At 44.8% G+C, this 26,993-nt stretch overlaps 1 protein-coding gene across 2 annotated transcripts in view; it reads left to right on the forward strand.

The window, feature by feature from the left end:
* Positions 1-26,993, forward strand: part of HACD3 (3-hydroxyacyl-CoA dehydratase 3) — a 309,056-nt gene that overhangs the window by 243,511 nt on the left and 38,552 nt on the right. For both annotated transcript variants that reach the window (XM_085644589.1, XM_085644590.1), the window contains exons 8-9: positions 10,797-10,909; positions 11,000-11,106. In XM_085644589.1, the coding sequence (XP_085500715.1) occupies positions 10,797-10,909; positions 11,000-11,106 (220 nt within the window). The remainder of the gene's footprint in view (positions 1-10,796; positions 10,910-10,999; positions 11,107-26,993) is intronic.

The raw sequence follows: 26,993 nt of genomic DNA on the forward strand, positions 1-26,993 counted from the left end.
GTCCATACCTTTGCTGCGCATTACTGTCTGTACGCGGATGCCAGGGCAGATGCTCAGGTTGGGCAGGCTTCGCTGCGAAATTTGTTCGCACAGTAGTGGTTTTATTTTGTAATCTTCTCCACCGCCGTTTTTGTGTGGGGATGGGCCTGCCATTCTATTCACTAGATTATGACTATACACAGAGATCCCCTACTACAGAAGGAGTAGTTTCTTTTCTGTAACTCCAGTTCTGTAGTAGGGGTATCTCTACAGTTATAGTCCTAAGCGCCTGCCCTCCTTCCCGGTGGAGAGATGAATGTTAATATAAGGAATGCTACAGGTCTGGCGTGCTACGCCTTCAAAAAGAACTGAAAGTAAAAGGGACCTGCTGTGCATTCTGGGATACTGGAAAAGTTTTCTAAAAGGCACAGTATCCTGTTCTGAGCCACATAATGGCAGCCTATGGGGCTTGTCTATCCATTCCTTCCTCTCTATCATTCCAGAGGCTTTTGCTGGAAGAGGCAGGTTTCTTTCTCTATGGAAAAAACTGGACAGGCAGTACTGTTAGTGGTTGCTGGTGAAATTCTTTCTAGTTGAAGTACTGGACAGTGTAGCCTGTGGATATAGGCTGCATTATCTGTCTTTGAAATTCTCTCTTAAGTGTGGATGCAGGTCTGCATGACTTGACAATTTAAGAGATTGTTTTTATTGCTCCGGGGTCCGCGCATATGGGCGGGACTATTCACTAGATTATGACTATAACAGAGATACCCCTACTACAGAACTGGAGTTACAGAAAAGAAACTACTCCTTCCTTTGCTTGCCACGCAACACAGGGTGTGACTAATTTGGGCCGTCTTGCTATCTAGGCTGCAGTGATGTGGAATTTATATTGCTAGATACACAGGATATAGTGTTTGGAGTCAAGGACAACACATTTTCATATTTATTTTGTATGCCTTATGTTTTCTGGTAAGAAAGAAGGAACCACTGCAGAAATAAAGAACAAAGAAAAATGAATGCTACTACTAGCATTCTAGCCAAGATATAACCCCGAAAATGTATGAGCCAGGTTTTCTGTAACAGCCCTGTGGCCAATTGTATTTTAGGGAGCCGCATTCATTTCAGAATTTTGGAACTAATCGGGGCATTTATTATGATGTTTGATTATTCAAATGATGGAATGTAGTAATATTGCTATGATATACCTGGGCATGTGGTTCATTGGCTCACGGTGCAAAGCTGAACTCAGTGGCCTCAATAAAGCTCAAAAAGCAAAAAAATAGTAAAATCCTTAAAGCCAAAAACTCTGCACCGAGACAGCACAGGACCCATCCAATGCATTCATTGGTGCAAAGACCGTTCCTTAATCTGTCTGGCTGAAGTCATTCGTGGATGGTCATGCCGTTAGCAGTGTCTAGGCAGGCCACAGTTTCAGAAAAAACAGGAATGACCCTAACTGCTTTTTGGTCTTTGATGGGGTTGGTTAAATATAATACTGGATCAGCACCCACTAAGAAGTCCCTTTCCATTCACAAATTACTCCTCGAGGTTAGACTTTAGAGTTAGGACTTATACATGTCAATCCGTGACAATATTTGAGAAGCCGTAAGGGCTAGAGGTATGGGTCAAATGATGACCGAATCCGAATGACCCATTCTACCAACCAACCAACAGAACACGACCCCATGCATAGGGAGTGAAGGAAAATAACCAACTGAGCCCTCTGGATCCAGCTATGCGGGAATAGGGGCACCTTACAGGTATGGAACAGTTCTAGAACTAAATGAAAACAGACAGTGCTGTTTGTTCATGACCCAAGCAACGCTGGTCTTTGGGTTCTTTCCTGTTCATTTTAGCAATCTGAACTGCTTGGATCTTGTCTTCTGTGCAGAACTGGTCAATTTAGGAATTATCTGGGCAGGTTCTCCAGTTTCAGGTCCTTGTGCAGATTGTACTGGGCACATAATAGCTTCCTTTCATGCAGTGGAACTCCACCTTATGTTTTCTTTCAGGGTTGTACATCTACTCTCTTTAAATCGCAGCAAGACTGTGTAAGCGAGTTAGAACACAGCAACAGTTTAGCTCCTAGCACAACATCTGCCCTGTAGCAGTACACTGAAACATCTAGCATCCAAAAGATGTACAACTTACTGGGCCCTGATATCAAGCAGTAGATCTAGTAACAATACATTAAAATTGTAAATTGATTTAATTTGGCTTGTACTCAGATTTATCGACTCATGGATTCTGAATAGATTGAACTAAATTATGTAATCCTAATCTTTAAATAAACTTTTTAGTAGTTATGCCTCATTGTGATCCCAGACAGGAAACTGTCACCAACAAAAGTACTGCTTTTTGAAAGGTTTACAGTTTTCTCCACTCCTGGTGATGTGCCTCGTCCTCTTGAGCCCTGGTTTCACAGGCTTCTGGAGGATAGAGTCACTCACAGGTCAGACTAGTTAGTTCGAACTGATTAATGTGATTGATGTGGATTGCGAGCTAGAGCCCAACACATGGCCAGCATTGCTAGTGAACAGAGGTGGAGAGGAGGTATAAGTTTCAAAAGTGCCTACTTTACTAAGGAAGAGGGGTGTGAGATTAGGGGTGATAGGTCCCGGTCCCTTACTGGCCATTAGATTTTGAGCTTTTCTTGTTACGACACTTGTCCTTGACGGGGGGAAAACCCCTAACCCCCTAAACATTAGCGACTTCCAAAGTGGTTGTCAGGGCAAGTCTGATTTATCATTCTATTTCAGGAAAAAATCCAATAACCAGGATTTATGATGATAGTTCTTTATATACAGTGTTGTCATTCTTTCTGTGAGGGTGAGCAAAGAAGCGACTGACAGCCAACACGTGTTTCACCCCTTTACATGGCCAACCGGCCTGTGGCTTGCTCAGGGCGTTGGAAATTCTGTGGGAGACTTGAGTTGTCGGTAAATACGGGAGGTCCTGATCAAATAATGTATGGGCGTAATGCCAGTCGGTCTATCTGGATCTGGAATTGTGGCTGAAAGGAAGAGGTTTGAAAGCCTTACAATTCCCTCCAGCAGTTACAATGATTACAGCAGGCTTAGGTCACAGGCTGTTTTACCTTCCATAGACCATAGATTCCCTATAGGTAGACCACCATCGTGTGCACCCCTTCACATATTTCCCAAGTGAACACATCCATTTACTCCTGCTATCAAAGACCTCATACATACACTGTCTATTCAGCTCCATCACCTACATGTGTCTGAGACCTAAATAATGGGGCATTAGGTGGACCTGGAATGGAGACAACTGATTGGCTCTCACAACAGGCATCCAGGTAAAAAAAAATACATGTATCACTGTACTAGCTACCACCTTTGCCAGTCATCAGATTGCATCAGATGAGAGGGCAGTATTCAGCCAACACCCTATAAACTTTTAGCTAAGCTCAGCATACGAACAGTTAGCCAAAACTGTAGAGCACCTCCACTGTTCACACAGTCCACGGGGAGGAGCAACATATGGCTGGCCTGGAAAACATACAGGGCATTAAAGCCGAGCTTTTCCAAGCCATGTGGTGGGCTTTCTTCCCAACTGGCAAAGCATCAGATCTTTCTACAGTTACAAGAGGTTCACTGAATGTTTGCTGCAGACCTACAGGATGTGTGAGTGTAATGTCCCAGTTGTTCCAAAATTCAATATATATCTTCGACTCCATTTTCTCCACTTTGGCCTTAAGTCAGAACCAACTGCATTTCCTAAAGTGCTTGGCAGTAATGGAAGCACATTCCATGCGAAACAAATTTACATCTTTCACTAAGGTAAACCAAGCCTTCAGCGCATTAGCAATGTAGCATGTAAAAGTAAGGCCTACAAATAGATTTTAGCAAGTTAGTGAATTTTTTTCCATGGAGTGTTGATGGACATGGAACAGGGAAGACTGTATCTTTCTGAGGGCTGCCCATATTTCATTCAACAGAAATGACTTGTCCAGCGGCTAGCCAGGTTGCTACCATGCTAGGATTGATTGCATGATTCCTTTAACATTTCATACTGTACAAGAGACCTCCACTAGAGTGTATTGAAAACCGGTGAAGTGGGTTCTTTTTGAGGTGGGTAGATTGACAGACATATTCAGAGGCAGTTGTGCATTTGTTCACATACTGTTGAAAGTAAATAATATGTTGAACTGGGTAGAGTCAGGCAGCATGTTCCAGAGTGACAAATTCATCCCGACTCTGAAGGGCAGCACATATGCATTATTTACAGATTTAAAGGACATGGCCCCCAAAGGATTTGTGCCAAACCAACATGCTTATTGTGGAACCAACGTGTCAGCATGCTGTAACTCGGAGCAGTGAAGTCATTAGAGCAGTGCTGAAATGCAACAACATGACATTCAAATTGACAACAGTACGATCTGAACAAGCAAGACATAACACGATTGAACATCCTATCACGGGAAGCTCAGTGTATGACAGTGTCTGTCATACTCATGGTGTATTCTCAGTTGGACTCTATGAGAATCCACAACCTCCCAACCCACTTATACTACCAGGCTTTCATATCACTTCCAGAAGTAGAAGTTTGCGGAAAATGTGGGGAAGGGATGAGAAAAAATACAGGCCCTGCAAAAGCTCAGGCAGTGCTGGTAGTCTTGTTCTGCAAGCTGCTTCTCTTTGCAATTACTGTGGGATGGGTGCACCAAAGCATCATAAAATACTTTAGCAAAGACTTACAAATATGGTATGAAGCTACATTTAATAGGACACCCTCCTCTGAAGAATGTATGGTAGATCAGGAAACATTCCACCATCTGCTGCAACCAGAGAACTCGAAAGAAGTAATTAGAAGGACGAAGTGCAGAAAGAGGCAGGGGAAGTGGAGCCTACTAACTCCTAGTGATCAGAAAGGAAGAAGCCTAGAAACATACATAAAACCGATGAGGCCAAAAGGGAGAACAAAGCAAAAGTGTGGGGAAGGAAAAGGCCAGGTGCGAGCTGGTTCAGGCAGCAGCTTGAACTTATGCACCCACATAAATCGTTGCCAGGCATAAAACTGTAGATAAGTATCCTATTTGTGCTATGGCTGCCTAACGTGCCCTGGATGTCTCGCCCACAACCCATAGATTCTACAGTCTTCAATTGGGGGCCTGGTCTACGGCATGTTCCTTGATGGTCATCATCTTCCAGTTCTTCAGTGGGTCAAAACCGGACCCATTTTTCCTTTATAAAGATAGCAGTTTCTTGGAAAATAAATCCTACTTTGCAGATGTAATACAGACTATTTCTCTCACTGGCTTATAGTGTGCAGTACGTATGTATGAATTAACCACCCAAGTGCATGAATATTGCAAAAAAGCAACCAGTACTTACACTAAAAAGGGAATGTCTCCTAAAATGGAATTGATGTGCTTTGATAAAATCCTTCCCTTCATTGCCTCACTAATATGGAACTACTTTTTATAGCTGCCAGAACAAGATGGCACTTTTCTGGGAGAATGGGCAGGACACATTTGAATCTGTTATTCATGCTTACACTGGGAAATTAATGTAAATGAGTGTCTCATCGAGCACAGGAAATCCACTGTGTTGAATACACTGCTCTCTTTCCAGATTAGAGAGGTATGCCTCTCAGTTCTTGCTCAAAAAGTTGGTTGGTTGGTTGTGGTGTGTGAGAAGTTGGCCTGATGTATGATGTCACTAGTTCTAGTGTACACCTTATATCAGTCCAAATACCCTTAAGGTGATTGGTTGTAAAGTCAACCTTATAGACCAGCTATCCTAGTGGTAGCATGGACAAGAGCAGTCTTAGGCTAAACTCTGAATGGCATGTGAAGCCAGCTGTGATACCATATATAATCCCTTGAATACCAAATGAAAGGACACCACAACAGATATATATATAAAATAAAGTGTATTTATTCTAGTCAAACCCTCAGCACTCTTTATGAGATTAGAGGTAAGTACAACACAGTCTTATTTAAGCATACATTAAATCACACAGGTAAGTAATACAGTTAGGCCCTAGGGGCCACGCAAACCATATACTAAGTAAGTGGTATAAGGACCACTGTCACGGAAATAGAATAGGCCTAGGCCTAGGGAATCGCTGGGGCTACACTACACTAGCGTTAGTTAGGAAGTGGGAGGCCCACGGGATTCGTGTGCAGAGTGGAAACACTCACGCGTAATGCGTAAAAGTCAATAGCAATAGTACAGTTTAGAAAACGGTAGATTTAGGACACTTCCGGAGTAGCTAGGAAGTTGAGACTTGAAAACTAGACACTAGGATAGTCACTATCCTGATGAGCACCGGAGTACCCAAGTTACCTAGCCCACTGGCTGCGGGTGCATAGGGGTGAAGATGCGTCGTTTTCGTCGTCGACTCCTATGGATGCCTGAAGAAAGATGCTGACAGGCAGTCAGTGAAGAGTGTCCGGTGGATCCCAAGGCTGGGATCAAGAAGAGAGGAAACCTGCAAGCAGAAGGGACAGAGTCAAGGTCACTAGCCAGTGACCACGTGGAACCAGGAAGGAACCAGGCGATGTCGTGAAGATTGCAGGTGAAGGTGAAGCTTGTCGCTGCAGCCAGGAGGACCAGGAAGCGTCGAGGACGACCAGGACCAGGAGGCGAGCTGTCCCACGAAGGCTCTTGCTGTCGGCGGCGTCGAAGTTGGACTAGGACTCACCAAGCCTTGGCAAGCGGAACCCACGAAGAACGGTGGACTTGCTTCTGGTGCAGACCAGGAAGGTCTGGGGTGCTTCTTCTTTGCAGAGAAGCGGGAGCCAGTCTGGAGGAGCCAAACCAGCGCAGAAGATTTCAGGGTGCGTCGTCACAAAGGCCACTAGCCAGCGGGCAAGCAACCGGACAGACACGGCAAGCAGGAAAATGCAGAAGGGCCCCACGCAGGACTCGTGGAGTGTGGGGGGCTGATCTTCGGTGCAGATGGTGCTTGGGGTTGGGGCTTCTCAATCCCCGGTGCTCAACTTCGAGGGTGCCTCAGTAGCTGCGCTTTAAGTTACTAGCCACTTTTCCCAGGTAGCCGGTCCCACGTCGCTCGTCGCCTCCACGGATCTCAGCTTTGCTGTCGATGTGGATCAGGGTCGGAGAAGTCTGGAAGTCAAGGCTCTGGTCGGGCTCTGCAGTCGGTTCCTCGTAGAACGTGGGCAAAGCAAAGGGTAGTCTCTTGATGGTGCCTGTTTGCACAGGGTAGCCACTCCTTGGCTACAAGGGAGATTCTTCAGTCTTCTTCTTTTGTCGAATGTCGAAGGTCCAGAGTTTCTGTTCAAGTTTGCAGGTTCAGGATAATCTAAAGTCTTGAGGCCCAACTCCCACTCTTATACTAATCTGGGGGGCTGGGATACCTGCTAGGTCACGCCTTATGGGTGGGACCTGGGAGGGGGTGGTTACACCCACTTCCCTTTGTCCAGTTTCGCGCCAGAGCTGGGGCTGGAGTGCCCCAGCGCCGGTTTGAACTGGACTATGCAAGGAACACCTTGTGTGCCCCAGGCATGTCTCATTCCTTTCAGCCCACCCTGCCCCAATACACTAAAGGCTGTCTGGGGAGGTGCTAGCACCTCCCCAAGCAGGAAACCTATTGTCCAGGCCTCCCTGGCTGGGATCACTCCCAGCTGCAGGAGGTCAGACTTGTGTCTGTGGCAGCAGCATCCATTTTGTGATGCTGAGGCTTTGGTTAGAGTTAAACAGCAAAGTAGGATTTTAACATGTCTCTCCCTCTAGAAGGGAGGAATAATATCCTCATCACCAGAAATGGTATGGGGGTATTATTCCAAAGTGTTAGACACCTTACACGACATGTTTTGATAAAGCCAAACCATAGTTACCATAACCGTTTAAGATTATAAGGCACTTTAAGAGTATATGGTAGGCTATATCATAGAACAGCTATAAGGACATGGTTCCGAAAGCTGCAGACAGGCTCAGCTCATGCTAGAGCACCATCTTACATGTTACCAAGCACTCTGCCTCCAGGATTGTTAAGGCCTGCCATAGGAGTGACTGATAGGTACACATGTGTCTATATATAAGGGTAGATATAGGCATACTATATCTAAGCAAGGGGTGATTACACGACCTTGCCCCAGCTGAGTGATCAGCCAGTTGTGTCTGATTGGAAGGCCAGACCAGGGGTGGCATAATACATGCTGCAGCCCCTGGGAGGCCTAGGGTACACCTATGCCCTGGGTACCTAGGGTACACTGTACAGGGTCCAATAAGGTGATCCTTACCAATTGGTTATGTACCTAGGGTACATGGAGTCCATTTTAAAGAGAGAGCAGACAGCCTGAGACCCTGAATGGCAGGATCTCAGGCCAACTAAGTCGAAAAACCAGCTAGACACTAGGCAAAAAGTTGGGGGTAACCATAGTCAGATATCCACCTTCCTACAGTGTTGCAGTCGTAAGGATATAGAATGCTGTGCAGACGCCAAGGTTGGCAATGTCAGGGGTAGTGCAGGTGGAAAGAGGAAGATATATAAGGTCACACCAGTTATACTCTGTGGCCTATTTCGCTGGTAGTGCAAAGGTTTAGTTTTGAAAGTGCCTGTCATGGGCGCAGATGCTTATGTAAAGACCCTAAGGCAGAGATAGTGCGAGCCAAATTTGACGTGCATCTTTAGTGCATTGTTGACACCGGACCAGCAATTGTAGCAGTAACGCAGGACAAAAGTAACAAGTATAGATCTTTCTGTTATCCCCATGGATGGAATTGCAGAGGTATTGCAGAACAGCAGTGACCAGTACAGCCATTGTTGTGATGACATCCGGGTTGCTTAGAAAAGGTCTAACCCAGTGCTTCCTAAACTTTTTAGAACCCCAACTCACTTTTTAGCATGACAAACTTTCGCGACCACCTAGCTTTAATGGACCTGAGGCAGGCAAGCGTTGTGTGGTAGCGCACTGTCATTTACAGACAGTGAATCTTCCATTGAATTGGGCACTAAATTTGCACAGACTTGCAGTTTTGTCATACCAAGGGGGACACAAAGATACAAATTGACTTTTCAAACATTTATTGAAACAATTGTGTTCTTGTATAAAAAGCGTGAGCTGCAATTATTAATAGGATGAAACAAATCATTGTAACCAGAATTACAAGAATGGTGAAAAAGGTAAACAGTTCAACCATTAAAACATTATTGTGTGATAATATGATTATATTTATACTCATATCTAATACTACCTACACTAGCGAGAGCATAGTGGGAGTACCCTCTGCCAGATTTCTTGGCACAAACTAGCCCCCTTCCATAACTGTGTATGCTGTATCAGGAAGCCGATCTGTTGTAGATCAGGATTTCCTTTGCAGGATGAAGGTTATAGTCAGCAGGCTTGCAATTCAGTCACAGTGCACAGCGTTTCAGGACAATCCCAGCAGAATTTGGCTCATAGGCGGTTTATATATTAAAAGCAGTGCTTCAATCTCATCGTGTCAAAGGGGCAGGACTGATGGGATTGTTTTCTGGAGACTTAGAGCTGTCTCCAATACGACAACCAAATGCAAGGGCATCACCCTCAATGATCCTAGCCTTGGATAGAGTGTACGGGCAACCTGATAAGATGCCTACTAGAAAATGTAGCGCATGCAGAATCATTTTCAAGTATATTATTGTGCAAGGGCACAACATGTAAAAAGGCACCATTAGAAAAAGATGTCAAGTTTAAAATGTGTAACTAAAATGGAGGCTTTGCGTGAGCCCTGTTGATCCTTACAACAGATTTACTGATAAAACTACATTGCACACAAATGATAATGTGTGGAAATCTGGTTTCAGTGAATATGATTTGCACATTTGCGCATCACCAAGTTCAACAAGTTTACCAATTCAAGTTGTCGCGTGAATTGTTTTGATCCTATTGAAATCTTTGTATTACAAAAAACATACTTTTTTTTTTTGCATTCCAAACTAATGAATGTGTAGAGTCCATTTACAAGTATTTACATTTTGTTCTGTTACAAAAATGACATCCTACAGTATTTCGTTTCTCTCTCTGTATCCCAGCAAGATTGTCACATAATTCACTTTACTTTTCTTTCTGTTACTGCAAATTGAGAGGAGTTTCTAAACACCAATCCTCATGCTAAAACAAAGTAGCTGCAATTTGTCAGTAGACATGACCTGACATTTGACCTCTGTCGTGGAACTGCAGAAAATGTGACAATATTAATATAGAATTTAAAGGCATCTTTACTTAATGCTAGGACTTTCACGACCCAGCAAAAATCAGCTTGCACACCACCAGTTGGTCGTGACCCACAGTTTAGGAAACACTGGCCTAACCCACACCCAGAACTGTGGTACTGTGGAATGGAGTAACAGAAAGTATATGTTCTAGTGCATCTTAATGTATAATAGGTTTTGCAAAGATAAGGAACCACCAGTGAATAGCATAGTTCATGCCTGGGTTACCTTAAGGCTTGGAGAACCCATGCAGTCCAAATTGTTGGTTGGAGATAACTTTTGGCTCTCCTTTTGGATGGTTACAGCAAATGTTCTTTAAGATAACATTGCATGGATGGAGATCTTACATTTGGCATTTCAGCCACCCTTGTGCTATGCAGGTAAATTGTGCTTGAAGCCAATTAACAGAAAGGGACATAGGCCCTGCTGAAGAGATTGTTACCTTAGTCACAGGTTGATTTTTTTTTATGGATTGGCTCAGCCTTTTATCATTAAAGTGTTGAAATTAGTATGTTCATTTCAGATGAATGTTTGATGTTCTTTAATACCCCAGGAAATTTAAGTTGGTACTCCGTATTTTCAACATCCCTAAGTAAACCATCTTGAGGTTTCTATCCTTTGCCTTTTAGGTGTGTGGGAGAAATCTGATTCTATTTGTAATTTTTGGAACCTTGGAGGAGATGCAGAGCAGGGCAGTGGTCTTCTTTGTATTCTATGCTTGGAGTTCAGTGGAAATTTTCAGGTAAGTGTGGCTGTAATGTTGTATGACTGCGAAGTGTAATTACCATGCACTGTAAAGGCTTCTGAGCACACTTTTCTTTGCTCATACCAGGTACCCCTTCTACATGCTGTCCTCCATAGACACAGAATGGAAGTTGCTAACCTGGCTCAGATATACAATCTGGATCCCTCTCTATCCCTTAGGAGGGTTAGCAGAAGGTAGGCTTAACATTTTTTGATGTTGGTTCTGTATATTCCTTCATTAGTTGCATAAACGTCTTGGGAACACATCTGTACGATGCTTCATTGGTTGGATAAAGATCTTTGGAGCCACAATAAATCGGCATGGCACTCTTTCCAGAATTTAATGTCCAACAGAGCGGTATTTCCTCTGACACTGAACGTTAGCATATCTACTCTAGGATTTCAAGTCAGATATGTGGTGTTGCAGTTTAGGGTGTTAGATAGAGGCAGTTTTTGTGCGTCTGCTCTAGCACTTTGGCTTAGGTAGCAGTATATGTACAAGGGAATTGATACAGGATCAGAATCGTCTATTATAATATTTCAGATTAAGCTTCTGTTTTGCGTCTGTTCCAGGATGAATGAGCAGTTCTGATAGTTAGGCATGTCGATTCGTTATAGGCCTCAACCTAAGATGATATGCTGTGTATTGCTGCTTTAGAATATGTTGTGTGCTGTAGTATTTGAGATCCAACATAAGATTCTATTTTTCTTTTGCAGTAGATAGAAGTCTTGCCCCATGCTGTGTGCACATGTATTTCGAGGACATTCAGATCTGTCTAATATTTAATCAGTGTTTAAATGGGAAACAATAGCCTGAACACTAGGTACGGTAACTTATTTGGGAACTGTGGTATGAATATCAACTTTTTATTTTTTTTAAATATGTGAATATATGATATATAAGGGATAAAGTACCCCCTGCTTTTCATTATAAGGATATTGCAAGTTACCAAGGAGTTCCATAACAATATAGAGTAACGACCCAAAGACCAAGTTCCTTTATGAGGTTATGGAACATCGAGGTAACTTGCAATATCCTTATCATGTATGCCAGGCGGTACTTTATCCCTTATAATACATAGTCACACCATCACCATTCTTACAAACCACTTAAATCCGTGGTTCATAGCTCTTGCATATGAAAGCTACAATATGTTTGCAAACATGAAGAATAAAAATAAAGCCTCTAGCGCAAAATAAACTCATCAAATCTTTTAGGTATTTGTTGCAAACAGATATTAGAAACAGTTCAATACAAGTCTGTTTTAAAAAAAAAAAAGGCTGCAGTGGCTTGAAATGTGTAGAAACATGCAGAAAGAGTCTAGCTTTTCTTTATCTACAGAGTGCAAAATATAAACGTCCTTCTGCTTGTCATAGTAAGCTATAAAAATAGAGCAGAAGAAAGAAAAGCAACGTTCCATTATCATTGCTTTAAACAGCTGCTTCACCTTTGCTCTACCATCTAAGGCCGGGTGATATACTGGGCCACTCAACTTCGAGCCCTATGTCCTGCAACATTGGAGGTCTGTAAGTCCTCTATCGTTCCTGATAACCACCCTATATGCTGGTGTTGCTGTGATTTTGGTAGGGTAGCTGAGCACGCAGTAAGGGATAGCTGTTCTCCTAATACAGCTTTTCAGAGGGCATTAGACAATTAACCTATGCTTTTTTTTAATCTCAATTGTCGTTTTCTGTCCAAACATCATAGTTAAGTTTTTAATTTCTTAATTGATAATGCTTCCATTCCTGACGTATTTTCTATACCAGCCAAGTACTGAATGGTGAGACGTGGCCGTGCGGATAAGAGGAAGGTGGGGTTGCCATCATTTTTTATTTTATTTGTAAAGTTTTATTGTTATCATAACGAACAGCAGAGTGAAATACATTGTGGCGCTTACAACCCTGGTCGGGGCCAGCTGTATATCCATGATGAATAGGACAAAGATCACAATACAAAGGCTACACAGCAATACGCCTACAACCACATTGGGCGAGCCACGTTATTATATTAGATACAGAATTAAAGGCAATCACCTGTGAATAGTCCGCACATGAAAAAATATCCAGTTCTCCCCTGTCCTAGCATAACTAAAGAGAATAACCATGACTTGAGTCACCTTATGCATCTAGTGGTGGGGGTTGTGGCAATCCAGGCGATAGGCCCCAGGGGCTGTTTCTCATCTTGGCCCCCAACCCAGAGTGTTATTGGTGTGGGACCGCGGATAGTTAGTTTACCTGACATGCCGCTAGGGCAGGGTGGTGCTCGATAACAAATTAAAAAACGTTTAACGAACGGTCTTCCCACAGGTCGGAGAGCTTCCTGTCCACAATTTGGTGGCGAGGTACAAGGTTGCGCAGCGTGTAGGGGGGGTGCTATCTAAGTTCAATTGATGCGTGCAGGGGGCCTCAGGTCAGCAGAGGCGGCCATGAATCACTCGGGCCGAAAAGCTGAAGCGCCCGAAGCTTGAGGGGTTGAAGCATGTGAATACTATGCGTGTAAGATAGTGTATTGGTGGCTGCCATACCCATTGAAACTTTAATCAGTGTTAGCTAAGCTGTGGGACTGCCGTTCCATCGCCAGCAGGCGCCATACCCTAGCAAACCACTGTGCTACCGAGGGGGGCGATGTTTACTTCCAAGCACAGGCTATAAGTTGCCTCGCGTCCAGGAGCAAGTGGCTCCCCAGGGTCCAGTCAGCGTGTGTCTTAGCAGCGATGTCGGGGGTGCGTATGCTTAAGATGATTGTGTGGGGCAGGGGTGGGAGCAGGAAGCCCAAGATGCCCTTGATGTGTCCCAGGACCTATTTCCAGAAAGTTGTGATCACCTTGCAGACCACCAGATATGACAGAGGATGCCTCCTTCCTGCCCGCAGCGCCAGCATATATTCGGGACCATGTGGTAAGGGGCCGCAAGGTGGGCAGGTGATATGGCACCATCGGAACATCAATTTATACGTGTTTTCACGTGCTGCGAGACTGCGATGAGTTTTGGTAATATCCGTCCATAGCGTTTCCCATTGCTTAGTGGTTATCCCCCCAGGGGTGGCATCTTGCCATCCAGCCTGGTAGTTGTGCATGTGATTTGGGGTTGAAGTACTTGATAGGTTCTGCAGATCAACCCTTTGGAGCCATCAAAGGCAGGTATGATCCTCTCGAAAGGGGTGAGAGGGCGTGTTGCTGCTGTGTACATCCCAGGTTGCACTGCCCAGTGTCGTAGCTGAAGGTATTGATGCCGGACGATAATCGGGAGAGCAAATTCTGTCCTACAGTCTTCGAAGGACTTCATGGTGCCCCCCACAATCATGTCTCTGAGGGTCCGGCTGTCCCCCTCTGCCCAATGGCGAAAAGCGAATGCTGGCTGGCCCGGGGCAAAAGCCGGATTACGTGTGAGTGGCGTATTGGGGGTTGGGAATTAAGTTAGTCCCCTCCTCAGGGCTATTTTATCCCAAATATCTAGTACTGTCCTCGTTGGGGCAGCCACATAGGCACTGGGCGGGCGGGTTCGTTTGAGTAGCCAGGTGAGGTCTCACAAGGGCTGGCGTGCTACTGCCCGGTCCATGTGGAACCAATGCTTCTCACTTTCACGCACCACCCACTCAGAAATATACCTCAGGTGCGCCGCCCCGTAATATTTCAACAAGTTTGGGCACGCCAGGCCCCCTCTATCCCGTGGCCACATCAATAATGAGTGGGCTGTGCTGGAAGGCTTCCCATTCCATATAAAAGTGCGCAAGTCTTTCTGGAGGCGTTTAATGTCTTCCTGAGGGATCGATGTGGGCAGGGTTTGGAAGACAAATAGAATTTGTGGGAGAATATTCATTTTGATAATTTTTATACACCCCAGCCAGGAGATATAAAGGGGTTTCCACCTCTGCAGGTCCGCCAGAATCGAGCGGCGAAAGAGGGACCAATTAGCTCTGGACACGTTGAGAGAGTAAGGGTGATGTGAAGGCCCAAGTACTTGATGGAATCTGAGTACTATTGGAAAGGGGTGACGCCCTGCAACGCCTTTGCCTCTGTGATCGGAAGGTTAAAGTGGAGAACGAACAACTTGGACACGAATAACCAGTGGCTCTACTGCCAGGGCAAAAAGCAGGGGTAAGAGCGGGCAACCCTGCCTCGTACCGCGGTCCAGAGGGATCAAGCTCATGTTCCTCCCGTTCACTCGAACAGAGGCGGTCAGGTCACATACGACACCATGATTTTGGAGATAAAGTCCTGCCCAAGACCTGTCTTGTGGAGCACCGCTTGGAGATAAGTCCTGTCTACCCTGTCAAATGCCTTCTCTGCGTCTAGCGGGAAAAGACAAGCAGGTATGTCGTGTCTACGGACTTTCTCTATTAAATGGGCAATGTAACGTACGTTATCGGCCCCCTGCCGCTGGCGGATGAACCCCACTTGATTGGTGTTAATGAGGCCAGGTAGGTACAGATCGAGTCCTGTCGCCAGAATTTTGGTGTAAAGCTTAAAATTCGTGTTCAGAACGGCTATAAGGCAATATGACGAGCATTGCGCAGGGTCGTGCCCTGCTTTGGGGATATGAGAGATCTCTGCCATGGTGGGGGTGAGTTCAGTGTCTTGTGAGAAGGAGTTGAATAAATGTAGGAGGTGGTCTTGCAGCTGGGGGAAGAACAGGCGATAAAAAAAGTACCGGCAACCCATTTTGCCCAGGGGAAGGTCTTGGATGGCGTCGCGTAGCTAGTCTGCAGTGATCATGTTGTCCAGGAGGGCTGCTTGGTGTGGGGTTCCCAGTCACAGTCTGTAAGGTATGTGTGGAGCCACATGGGGGAGGGGTTCTTGCGAGTGTACAGGTGTTGATAATAGGATCAGAAGGCCTCCAGTTTATCCCTTTCTGCTGTCACCCATTTTGTGTTGCCTAATTGCATTTTGGCGATATGCGTCTTAGCGTGCTGATGTTGCAATTTCCACGTGAAGAGTTTCATGGTTTTGTCACCCCCTCATAATATCTTTGACGTAGGGACAGAAGGGCGCGCTCTGCCCTGCCTGTGCGCTGTGCACGCAGTTGGTCACTCCAGCTGTCTCTTGGAGCGTCGGGTGGGGGCTGCCTTATCCAAGCGCTTCAGCTGCTTGATCTCCGCAGTAAGTTGAGTTTCTACCAACTGTGCTTCCCACCCCAGGGCTATCGCTATTGTAGTAATTGTGCCACAGATAGTGGCTTTAAAGCCGTCCCAAAGCGTGTGCAAGGAGATTTCGGGCAGGGCGTTGAAACTAAAGTATTCTTCAATACCCTTGCGTATCTCTGCTACATCTACTGGATCTCGCAGCAGGTGCATGGGGTGGCGCCAGCGTGGGGCTTGTTCATGTCAGAAACCGGTATCGCAGGCGAGAGTTAAGTGCGCATGATCGTATATGTAAATCGGTCCGACACCCGACTCGGTCTGTTAGTCGGGTGTTGGACGGATTTATTCAGGTTCATTGGACAGCAAAAGCCGCGGATTCACACGTACGGCTACTCTATTTGAGGACACTTTTTGTTAAAGGTTTAAGAACCACCGAGAGATATCTGATTTTTTAGCAAATTCATGGTGCAAAGTTACCGTCCTGAAGATGGTCTCATGGATCTTGTAGACCGTTAATGACACCGAAACATCGACGCCACGACACCTTTTTGTTTCCATTGATATTCGCTGATGCATAATGAAATTAATGCAAACAAATAATTGATTTCAATGTATGGTTGATTCTATGTACTGTCCATACGTTTGTTTAAAACAAAAGGTGTTTGTTACTACTGTGTATCATATACATATTGAGTCAGTAGTAAATATGTTGCCATACATGACATGATAAATGTATTGTTTGTTGTTCTTTTGATAAAGTTTTTGTGATAAAATTGAATCAAACATACAAAACATTTATTTATGAGAAGTTCCCTGATTGCTGAATACTTTGTTCACTTTTGTGACGATCTTAAATAGCAAGTTATACTTAAATGATTCCTCAAGGATCATTTGTGTTTTGTTATTGATTATACCCAGTTCCTTGGGGAAAAGTGGGTTGCCCTATTTATGTTCTCCACTCAAATTAAACATTAATTATAAATCTCATCCCCCCGCTCCATGGTTTAATGATTTACTTGGGCTAAAAAAAAGTTGTAAATGCCTGGAGCAGGCTGGACGCAGACACTACCTTTTTGAGGATAAAATCAAGGGTAAGCTGGCTTTGATGGATTATCACAGAGCCTGTCTCTCTGGTCAGGCCACTTACTATTCTGATAAAATTATCCATGCTCAGAATTGTCCTACGGTTCTTTTTCAGATTGCCAATTCTTTAACGGATACTACTACTCTTTCGTTGCGCCCCTCGCTTTTGCAAAAACAGTGTGATGATTTAGCCGTTTATTTTTGCAAAAAAGTGGCCGATATCCATGCCTTTCAAGGGAGAAGCAGTCACAACCTGTATTACTTCCTCTGTATGTTTTCTAGGGCCCTTTTTCCCTATTGAGAACACTACGTTTTTGTCTCTTTTGAACGCTACAAAGTTGGGCTCACCGTTGGACTCTTTGCCTCTTGCTATTCTTGAGTAAAATTTGTCCATTGCTCTTCCCCATAGTGATAAATCTTCTCAATTCTTCTTTATCTGAGGGTTCACTTCATAAGTCTTGGAAACATGTGATGGTTGTACCACTACTGAAGAAACCTTCCCTGGATGTCTCAAATGAGGCTGACGATCTGCCTTTTTCTTTGTTACCATTCTTAGCTAAAAATTCTCAAAAAGCATGTTAATCATCAGCTGTCATCCTTTCTGGAAACCTATTGCCTTTATACTGTTCGTGATCTGGATTTTGGGTTGAACATAGCACAGAAACAACACTGGTAGGTGTTACTGAACAGCTTAGACTATAGCTCGACAGGGGAGGCACTGTAGCTCTCATCCTTTTGGATCGTATTGCTGCTTTTGATACGGTCTCTCACTGGGGCTTCTTCAAAGATTGGAGGATCTGGGTATTCAAGGCCTATCTTTGGCCTGGCTAAGCTAATTTCTGCTAGACCATTCATTCAAAGTCTGCATAAAAACGTACAATTCTACCTCATACATGTTACCTTAGCTAGTACCCCAGGGCTCTGCCCTGTGCCCAATTTTGTTTAACATCTACGTGCAGCTAATGACAGACATAGTTGAAGGGTGTGGTCTCGCACTGTTTTCATAAGCTCATGATATATAAATTATTATATCCTTATCCCCTAATAAAAATCGCAGTTCAGCTGCTTTTAATTATTGCCTTACTAGTTTGGTAACCTGGATGAATAACAACTCTTTAACGCTAAATGGGAACAAGTCCGAAGTTTTATTGATCAGGAATCAACCTCAACTCTGGTGCCCTCACTGCTGGTCTATTGACTTGGGAGCTGCTCTTGCCCCTACTCAGGTGGTTAAGAACCTACGCTTCTGGCTTGATGACACGTTTACCATAGACCGGCAAATCACCATGGTAGCAGCTTCTTGCTTCAAGCATCCATGGGTGTTTGAGGAAAATACTTTGGCTTCTTCCTGCCCCAGCCCAAAAAAGGCGTTTTTAAACTTTAACCCCTTCTGTTTATGCTAGCGGGGAAAAAAACAAACACATATACATTTGTGGTCTGCCACAACCACCCTGTGACCTTCCTGCTACGAACATGTTGTTCCCCTGAATTAAAAATAACTTCTATTGGAAAGAAATGTCTTCCTCAGAAATGGGCGGTAATCTTTTTTTCCCAATGGATATATACTTTATTGTGCGAATAATTAAAATCTTTCCAATATTTTGAACTTTATAGACATTTTCTGGGTAAAACACTGTATGCAAGATCCATTAAACTACAGTTCTATAAAAAAAAAAAGAGTACATGTTAAAAAAGAGATAAAATGCATGAGTGCGAGATTAAGTCTGGGACTTGGATAGGTGAAGCAGATGTGACATTATTAATAGAAGTGCAAACAGTGCAATAATGTTCTGTCTCAGGTAGCCTGGTACTCAAGAAACTGTGCTGGTGTAGTAGACACCTTTTGGGTCTGCACCATGGAATAGGGCCCGAGTGGTAGCTAGGGGCCCTCTGCATGGGGATTTTACTAACTGGCTATAAAGTACTTGAAGTACCCCTTCTCAAGAAGAGAACTAAATACACTGCTAGGGCATCTAACTTGCTGCAGTAGGAGAGTAATTAAGAATATTTTAGTTGACTGGCTGCTAGAGTGGAAGCCGAGGATGGAGGCGGTCAGGTTGCCCATGTCTTACCAGCCTGGTCGTACACAGCTTTGGTCAGCCAATTCTAGTGCTATATTTTACTGTGGGCAGTGTGATACTTTATGGGCTTATTTTATCCATGATTGCACAAGGTTGATATATTTGCGAAATTTAGCCAGTTCCATTGGCTCTGTGAGAGTAAACACCAGGGTTGTGGCTTCATTTTTTATTCTTATGCCGTAGGCAAAAAGTAGTGGTTTTAGTAGTGTTTTCTGTGGTTTCAAGAGTGCAGAGCAACAGCATAATAAAGGATTAAAAGATTCACACATGTAATCGCAAAGTCTGCAGTTCGACGTTTTAGTGAGTGACTGACACCTGGGGTTTACCTTTTTAGATTGCATTCCCATAAGCCTTGCAAACATTATTGATTTAAGGCATGCTTTCAGAAGTGCACGGCTAAGATAAGGTTGGGGTCTGGGTCAGTCTGGCTGAGCATTGGCATACGATTGCCCCACCACTGATAGTAAAATTGATTTACTAGGTTTCCCCATATCTCTTGCCGTTGACAATATTTTTGTTTGTTTTTTCAGCTTTGCTTTAACATTGGCACAAGAACGCTGTAAACTGTTTAATACAGTCTGATTGATTTGAAGGGTGGCAATTGTTTGAAGCTGTAATGACCATGGGTTCTTGGGCGAAGGTGTTCTGGAGAACAGCTTTCATGGTGTTAGGTGGGGCTTTTTTTTTTACCTTGTAGTAGTAGTTTACAAAGGACGCCATGCTTGCCCATGTTTGGCCCTCCAGACCACATTCCAGCCTTATGAAGGAGCTCCGTAGATATGATGGTAGTCTGAACACCATTTTGTATGCCTTGCGCTGATTCTTATCCATGATGTTTACTAGTTGGCCCCGGTAGGCTTTGTGGCTGTACTTGATCGTCGGTAGGAGGGTAGCTGCTAGGACTCGTCTTTTTGGGGTGGTAGAAGGGCTTTCCAGGGGATTGTTTCATTTGCACATGATTATTATTGATTCCGCCTTTGACACAGTGTATATCAGGTGCTTTTTGGCACCGCCTTTGGTTGATACCCAGACACACAGGTGGGTATAGGCATCGGCTGTTCTGATTGTTAATGGACCCAAGGTCCATGTGCAATTAATTTTTTTGGTTTAAATTACAGAAGGCTAGTACTTTGGTCTTGGAGCCATTTGCCACCATTTTATTATACAGGTTGTACTTGTGCAAGGCATTGAGGGTCTTCTGTAAGCCTACTTTAGTGTGGTGCAAAAGAATGATGTGATTGGTGTATTGGAGCACTGAGACCTTAATGTTTCCAATTTTGGGCAGGATAAGGCTCACTTGTTTCAGTGCTGCGCCCATGTCTGCAAAAAAGAGATTGACTAACAGGGGGCGCAAGCACAAAACCTTGCTTAAGGCCATTATCTGTCTGGATTTTCCTTGTGAACGCTGTCGGTGTTTACTTGACCTGCACCCATGTAGAAGTGTATAGGGATATAATGGCCTGGAGAAGTTTGTTCGGTATGCCCAAATCTCTAAGCTTCCTTCATAGGCTGTTCCTGTCAATGAGGTCAAAGGTGGCTGAGTAATCCACAAAACAGACAGAGTGGGAGTTTTTTGTTGTTCGTTGCCCGGTGGATTAAATAGGAAAGGGACACAATGTTATCCAGTGTGAAAGAGTCTGCCCTGAAGCCCATTTGACTGAGTGGAATTATGTCATTCACTTTTGCCCAGTGTTCCAGGTCTTTCAATAGAACAGAGGCGTAAGCCTGGGCTTAAATGTCCTGGAGGACAATGATGCGGTGAGTGGATGGAACCCTTTTGTCGCCCTTCGTGTATATGGAAATCAAGATCGAACCCCTCCAGCTCTCTGGCAATTGCGTGGACGTTAGGCAGGTTTGATAGAGCAGAGTTAGTATTGCATAACACAGGTCTGAATCTTCTTTAAAGATCTGGTGTGGTGCCTGCCGCTTTGCGTTTGGCAGCATGAATGGCAGCGAGGTAAAACAAGCATTTGCAATGTAATAGGTCTCGCATTTACGCGATTTTGAGCTGTTGGTATTGTAAATGACAATGCCTTTTATTTATGTATTAAAAACCAAAACACAAATAAAAGGCATTGTCATTTACAATGCCAATAGCTCAAACTCGTGTAAATGCGAGACCTATTGCATTGCAAATGCATGTTTGCAGTTATAGTTTAGTTTCTCATGCAGGGTTGAAGTGTTTGTTCCGGGCTAGTGTGGTTTCTTATGGTGAGTTAGTATGGCTTATTCAGGGTTAGGAATGTTACTTCTTCAGGGTTACTGTGACTTCTCGTGGAGGGTTGGCGAGGTTTCTTAAGCACTCATAGTGGGGGTTACTTCTGCACAGCTAGTCTGACTTCTTCTCCATAGATAGTGTGGTTTCTTGCATATGGATGAAGTGGCTTTCTGCACTTGGTTTTTGTGGTTCCCTCTGTAGCTGTCCGATGTAGTTTGTCTTCTAGTTGAGTCGTTTTTTGCACTGGGTTGGGTTGGTTTCTGGTGCGGAGCTGATGTGCTTTCTTGGTCAGGCCTGTAGTGGTTTTCTGTACACGGTTGGCTTGTTTCATGTCGGGACTGTGTTTCTGTACAAGGTTAGGGTTGTCTACTGGACAGAATAACTTGCTCTACGTGTATGCTTACACTTTTTGCGGACAATTAGTGTCTTGTGCAGCGTTCTACCCTCTTGGCGTTGTCTCTGCTGTCTGGAGATCACCCTGGGCTTGCCTCTTTCTCCAGTCAGGTCCTTGCAGTGATTCGCGGCCCGCGCTTCATTTCTTGCAGTGTGACCAGGGATCACCTGCGGCCGCATGCTCTCGCTGTTGCCCTCTTGTGGTGGAGGTCCTGAGGCCGGCGGGCTGCATGGATTTATTAGGAAAGGGGCGCAGCTGTCAGTCACGGCGTGGCTATTACAGAAAGCGACCCCGCGCTAGCGTGCATTGTATTGAATAATATCGGACGTGTTCTCGAAAAACTCACTCGGGAGTGTATTTCACCAAACATTCACCAGCCTGTCATAGCACCTTACTGCTGAGGGCCCAATATAGCGCCTTACTGCTTTTGGCCTGGGAGCACGGGCTGTGGAAGCCTGGCGCATCCCCATGACTTTGCACCCCCACTCCCCACCATGTTACCACGATTCTAGCACTAATGACGTGACCTTATTACTTCACTGTCACCTTTACCTCGGCATGTCTCTGACTGGGTTGGTCTTGGGCTCTGTGCCGTGGCTTCCGGTCGCTGATAACTGAATATTCTATTTTACTGTCGGGCTCTCACCGATAGAGCAGGCCTCACCTATATGGCGTGACCCAGGCTCCGTATCGCGAGCTCTTGCTGGAGCGACCCCAGAAGAACGAAAAGCCACACCGGTCACGAGCCACGAAAGCTGTGATCTGCAAGCCACACAGATCTCTGCAGCGTGCGCTTGACCCATTGAGCTACCTTTTCGGGTTGAATCATTAGCGCCGTATTCTCTGCCATTAGGATGATACCGCTCCAGATATTTGGAGGGGCAGGGACATGCGCGCACACCTCCGCCCTTCTCTCACCCCAACCCCCCTTCCTCTCACCCCTCGACGGACACGCGAAAGCCAGTCAGCGCTCTCGCCACATCCCCGTCCCTGCCCCTCGGCCGCTATGGGGGAAAGCGCTGCGATTCAATTGTCTGCAGCTATTTCCCTGGAAGCTAAAGCTCTGCAGCCGGAATGCAATAAGGGCAGGTAATAACTGTTCTGTCCCGTCAGCCCAGACTAAGCTCTCGGCCTGCGCACGGTCACGCGTGGTGCCTGCGGGGGAGGGGGCTGTCCTCTCGCATCGCTCTCCTCAGATTGCATGTCTGTGTATAATGGGAGCTGTGTGCGCTACCCTCGTGTGGATGGTGTGCGCTTTCCATCTGACTCCATGAACTGTGCACGCAGCGTGCGATAATGTGACAATACGTCAAGTGTGTGCTCACACCGCCACAACGTGGAAATGTGTATTCGCTTTGCCATAATATGAAGTTAGTGTGCTTTTTTTCGGGCCGTAACGTGAACAAAATCTCACCGTAAAAAGGCAGAAACCGGAGTCTGGGTGTAAGTGCTCCGACCGCGCTGTAATAATAGAAAGTACATTAACTGTGCGATAACACTGAAGAGGTATTTTATTCTTTCTGTTGTGAGTTGAAAATTGTGCGTTTCCATTATAATTTCTGAAGTGGATTTTATCTCTTTGATGACGTCAGCGTATCATTATTCGTGCAGCGTGGAATTTGGCACTCTTTGTATGGTTATATAAGAACTACGTTCAATTTCCCGGGGTGCCGCTTCAAACCCCAGTTATTTCACACTTGAAACTTCTTTCCTAAAGGAATCCCCCATACACGCCATGCTTCCTGGGCGACCCTCAACAAAAGAAAACCAAGCGCTCGCCATTCCCGCTGTTTATTTTTGCATCGCGCTTTCACTTTAAAGTGAGAGCACGATGCAAAACTAAACACGTGGCTCCCTGTCACCTTTTGGGACGGCCCATCCGGACTGGATCTCACGGCTTGTTTAGATAACAGCCTCATAAAGATAAGAAACTGCTTCACGACAGCCGTCAAGCAGGCGATCAAGTCTGGAGGGCCGGACCAAAATGAAGCAACCCAAAAAGCTAATTTCCAATGGCAGGCCACCGTTTAGCATAAACTGTGACGCCAGCCAATGGAAATGAGGGGTGGTGCTTAAAGCCCTTTTCTGAAAACCCTCCTTCACAATAAACCTCACCGAGGAGAGTGGCGCTTTGCGCTGCAACGCCACGCGAGACCTAAAAAGTCCTGGCTCCCAACACAGAACGCTTCGCTTTCTAGTGTTTCTGAAGGAAGTCAGCGTTGATTGATGTACTTCCGGTTTTTGAACGTCAGCATCCTGCCACTTCTCTGGCGTTCTTCGGCTGTTTTTTCTTTTCTTCAGTACCTACCTCATCGTCTTGGTGGCTGCAGCAGTGGCATCGTCTGACGCCGGCAGCGGTGATGAATTCCCTCAACTCCGGTCACAGTGGTGATCTCCCTTGACCAATCCAGCAGCTGCAAAGTCTCCTGGCAACTCCGATTATGGCGGTGACTTCTCTTGTGGTCCCTGCGGCGGCAGCAATTCCTCGCAACTCCAGCTGCGGCGGTTAGTTCCAGTTGCTCCTGAATTAATCTTGGGCTGCGGCGGTGATTCTTCTTGATCCCATTGGCAGGAGCAATTTCTCACGACTGCAGCGGTCAGTTCTAGTTCCCCCATGTAGATCATGGGTCGCGGCGGTGCCTGGGACAACCTTAATTGATAGTCCCTAGAATAAAAAGAAAATTGAAACAAAAGAAAATAATTTAGTTCCCCACTTCATATTGGACTCGAATAAATCAATACATGTAAAGAGCACTTTACTTATCTGCAGAGTTGCCCTTATCTGCAGAGTTACCCTCTTCTGTGAAGGCCAGTTTCCTTTTGTTGCCTTCTATTTTTACCCCTGCAAATAAAAAGGGGACATCATTATATTTTTCGGTTCTAGTTTTCAGTCCTAATCAGTTAGCATGAATATAAAAAGGACTGCTTTACCCCTTACTTGAAGACTCTTCCAGAGACTATTCTCAAAACTTATGTAGAAGATTTTAGATACATCAGCCACCCAGTTGCGCAAGGATCAAATGGAAGAAGGGAAATTACGAGGTAGTTTAGGAAAACATAACCATTTATTAATACATACTCCTCCCCTGTTTGTCAAATACCTACATTATTTTTTCCTTTCCTTTTAGAGTATCTTCAAACCCCTGAATCCTGTGCTTGAACAGAGATTGTTGGTCAACAATTCCCTTTTGTTTTCTTCCCTTCTTCTCCTAGTCTACCACTAGCGCTTTGACGTAGTTGGGTGCAGTGAGCGACTGGTGGGGTGTAGGGACTTATCTATCATATCGCTACTGCGGAACTGTAAGTAACCTGGACACCTGGACAGGTATGCCATTTGGACTGGGAGCACCTGTCTCTCTAATTTGCTTCAGAATTTTGGAGACCACGTCATCTTTAAACAGAGCCCCTGGGATTTGGGTTTTTGGGTGACCACTCGAAACGTCTGATTCATTGTCTGCTGTCGTTTTTTAGGTGTATAGGTTTTTTACATGCTGGATCCACTGCGATTCGGTCATGACATTATTTTTCTGGCTACTGGTGGGCTAGTTATATTCTTAAGCTACCTCTATAAGTCTGCGTGCCCATCAGTGTGTATACCTGCATCCATTCGATTTCCACCTGCTCATGCTTTGCTGCCCAGACCATCTGTTTGTGCTGTTTATTTACGATCTGTAGTCTTATTTTTAGTTTGTCTTTAATAGATTTTATTTGTTCTTTTTGACAGGCCTTTTGGAGTCTGCAAGTCTTCACTTTACTCATGGTGATATGTGGCTTTATTCTTTTCTGTGAAGGGTTGGAGAATATCCTATGGGCAAAAGGGATGTTACCAAGCGCATGGTGTATTTCGTTAAGGGCTGAGACCCAATTGACCTATAACAGTTTTCGATTCTTGTTCCTAAGTTGCGGGCTTCTGTAGGGTTCCTATAATTTTAGTTTCTGCAGGTTTACTAGTCCCCATTTTATTCCTCTGATTAGGTGCCATCTTTCCTCGCCGGTTGAGTCGGTTACTGTCCTGAGATTTTCTAATCTTTTGGATCTCACTTTTAAAGGCGTTGCAAAGCTCACTAGAGCGTTGAAGATTTTTGCGGTAGGGAAAACAAAGTCCACTGTGCTTATTCCCTTGAAAGATTTCTGGAGTTTGGGGGCTGAAGGGGAGCTTTCCATTGTATGCTCAATCGATTTTAGATTATTGTTGTTGAAAAGAATGGCAAGCGGATTGGTAGCGCGGCTCGCTGTTTCCTGATTTGATTGATAGGCTCCCAGGTGGCGCTGATTAAAGTCCCCACATATGAAGACTTCCAGAGTTGTGTTTCCACGTAGCACAGATTCAAGAGAATCCCGAAATTGGATCAGCCAGTCTGTGCGTCCTGCTCCGTAACAGTTGAAGTATACATTAACAAGCAGGATCTTCAAAGGCTGATCCTTTACACACATGCTTTCCAGGATGGCTAGTTGGATCATTTCATCTTGGGTTTGGAGGGTTTTAACTTTCAGGTCCACACTCAGGCTTAGGTAGATAAAGAGACCACCAGAGGGTCTCCCAAAGACATTCATTTGTGTAGCAGCTTGGTGCAGTCCATGAAATTCCAGGATTGTAATGGGACTGGTTTCCCATGTCTCCTGAAAACAGAGTTCAGCCATCTGGCTGAATGACATGGCAGCAGGATATTGGGGTAGCTTTGATAGCTCATCTCATGATGTATAAGGGTTTCTTCTTAGAGTTTACCTGTCATGAGTGGCTGTTTGAACTAGGAATGATTGTTAGAGCTGCTCGAGAGTGTAGGTGACAGCCAGCCCCTTTTATTACTTTGTTTTATTCTATCAGTGTTTTCTATGGCTGTTCTCCTTGTTGGACCTGTTTGATTGGCGTAGGAGCATGATATTCAAAACTTATTGTAAGACAGGTTAAGTTGGGAGTTTCCAGCCCCTTTGACAATACTGAGTGGGTGTTCATGCGGCCTTGACTGTTCTCCTGAAGCCCTTAATGGATGAGGCTATTTGGGAGCCACTAGTTTCATCATCTCTATACCCCACTCTTCAAATGTCTCTTTAGTGGTCAAAATATCAGCCACTAATGTGGGGGATTTAAGTGTTACTATTGTTGATTCGATTCTGCTCTTGCTGTTGGTCAGATTTTTAAATTTGACACCTAGGATATCTTCCGAGGTATATTTGATTGTTTTTAAACTGCTTCAGGAGGTTTGATCTGAGATCTCTTGATGGTTA

Source organism: Triturus cristatus, chromosome 3_1 (genome assembly GCF_964204655.1).
Source record: "Triturus cristatus chromosome 3_1, aTriCri1.1, whole genome shotgun sequence".
Taxonomy (NCBI): domain Eukaryota; kingdom Metazoa; phylum Chordata; class Amphibia; order Caudata; family Salamandridae; genus Triturus; species Triturus cristatus.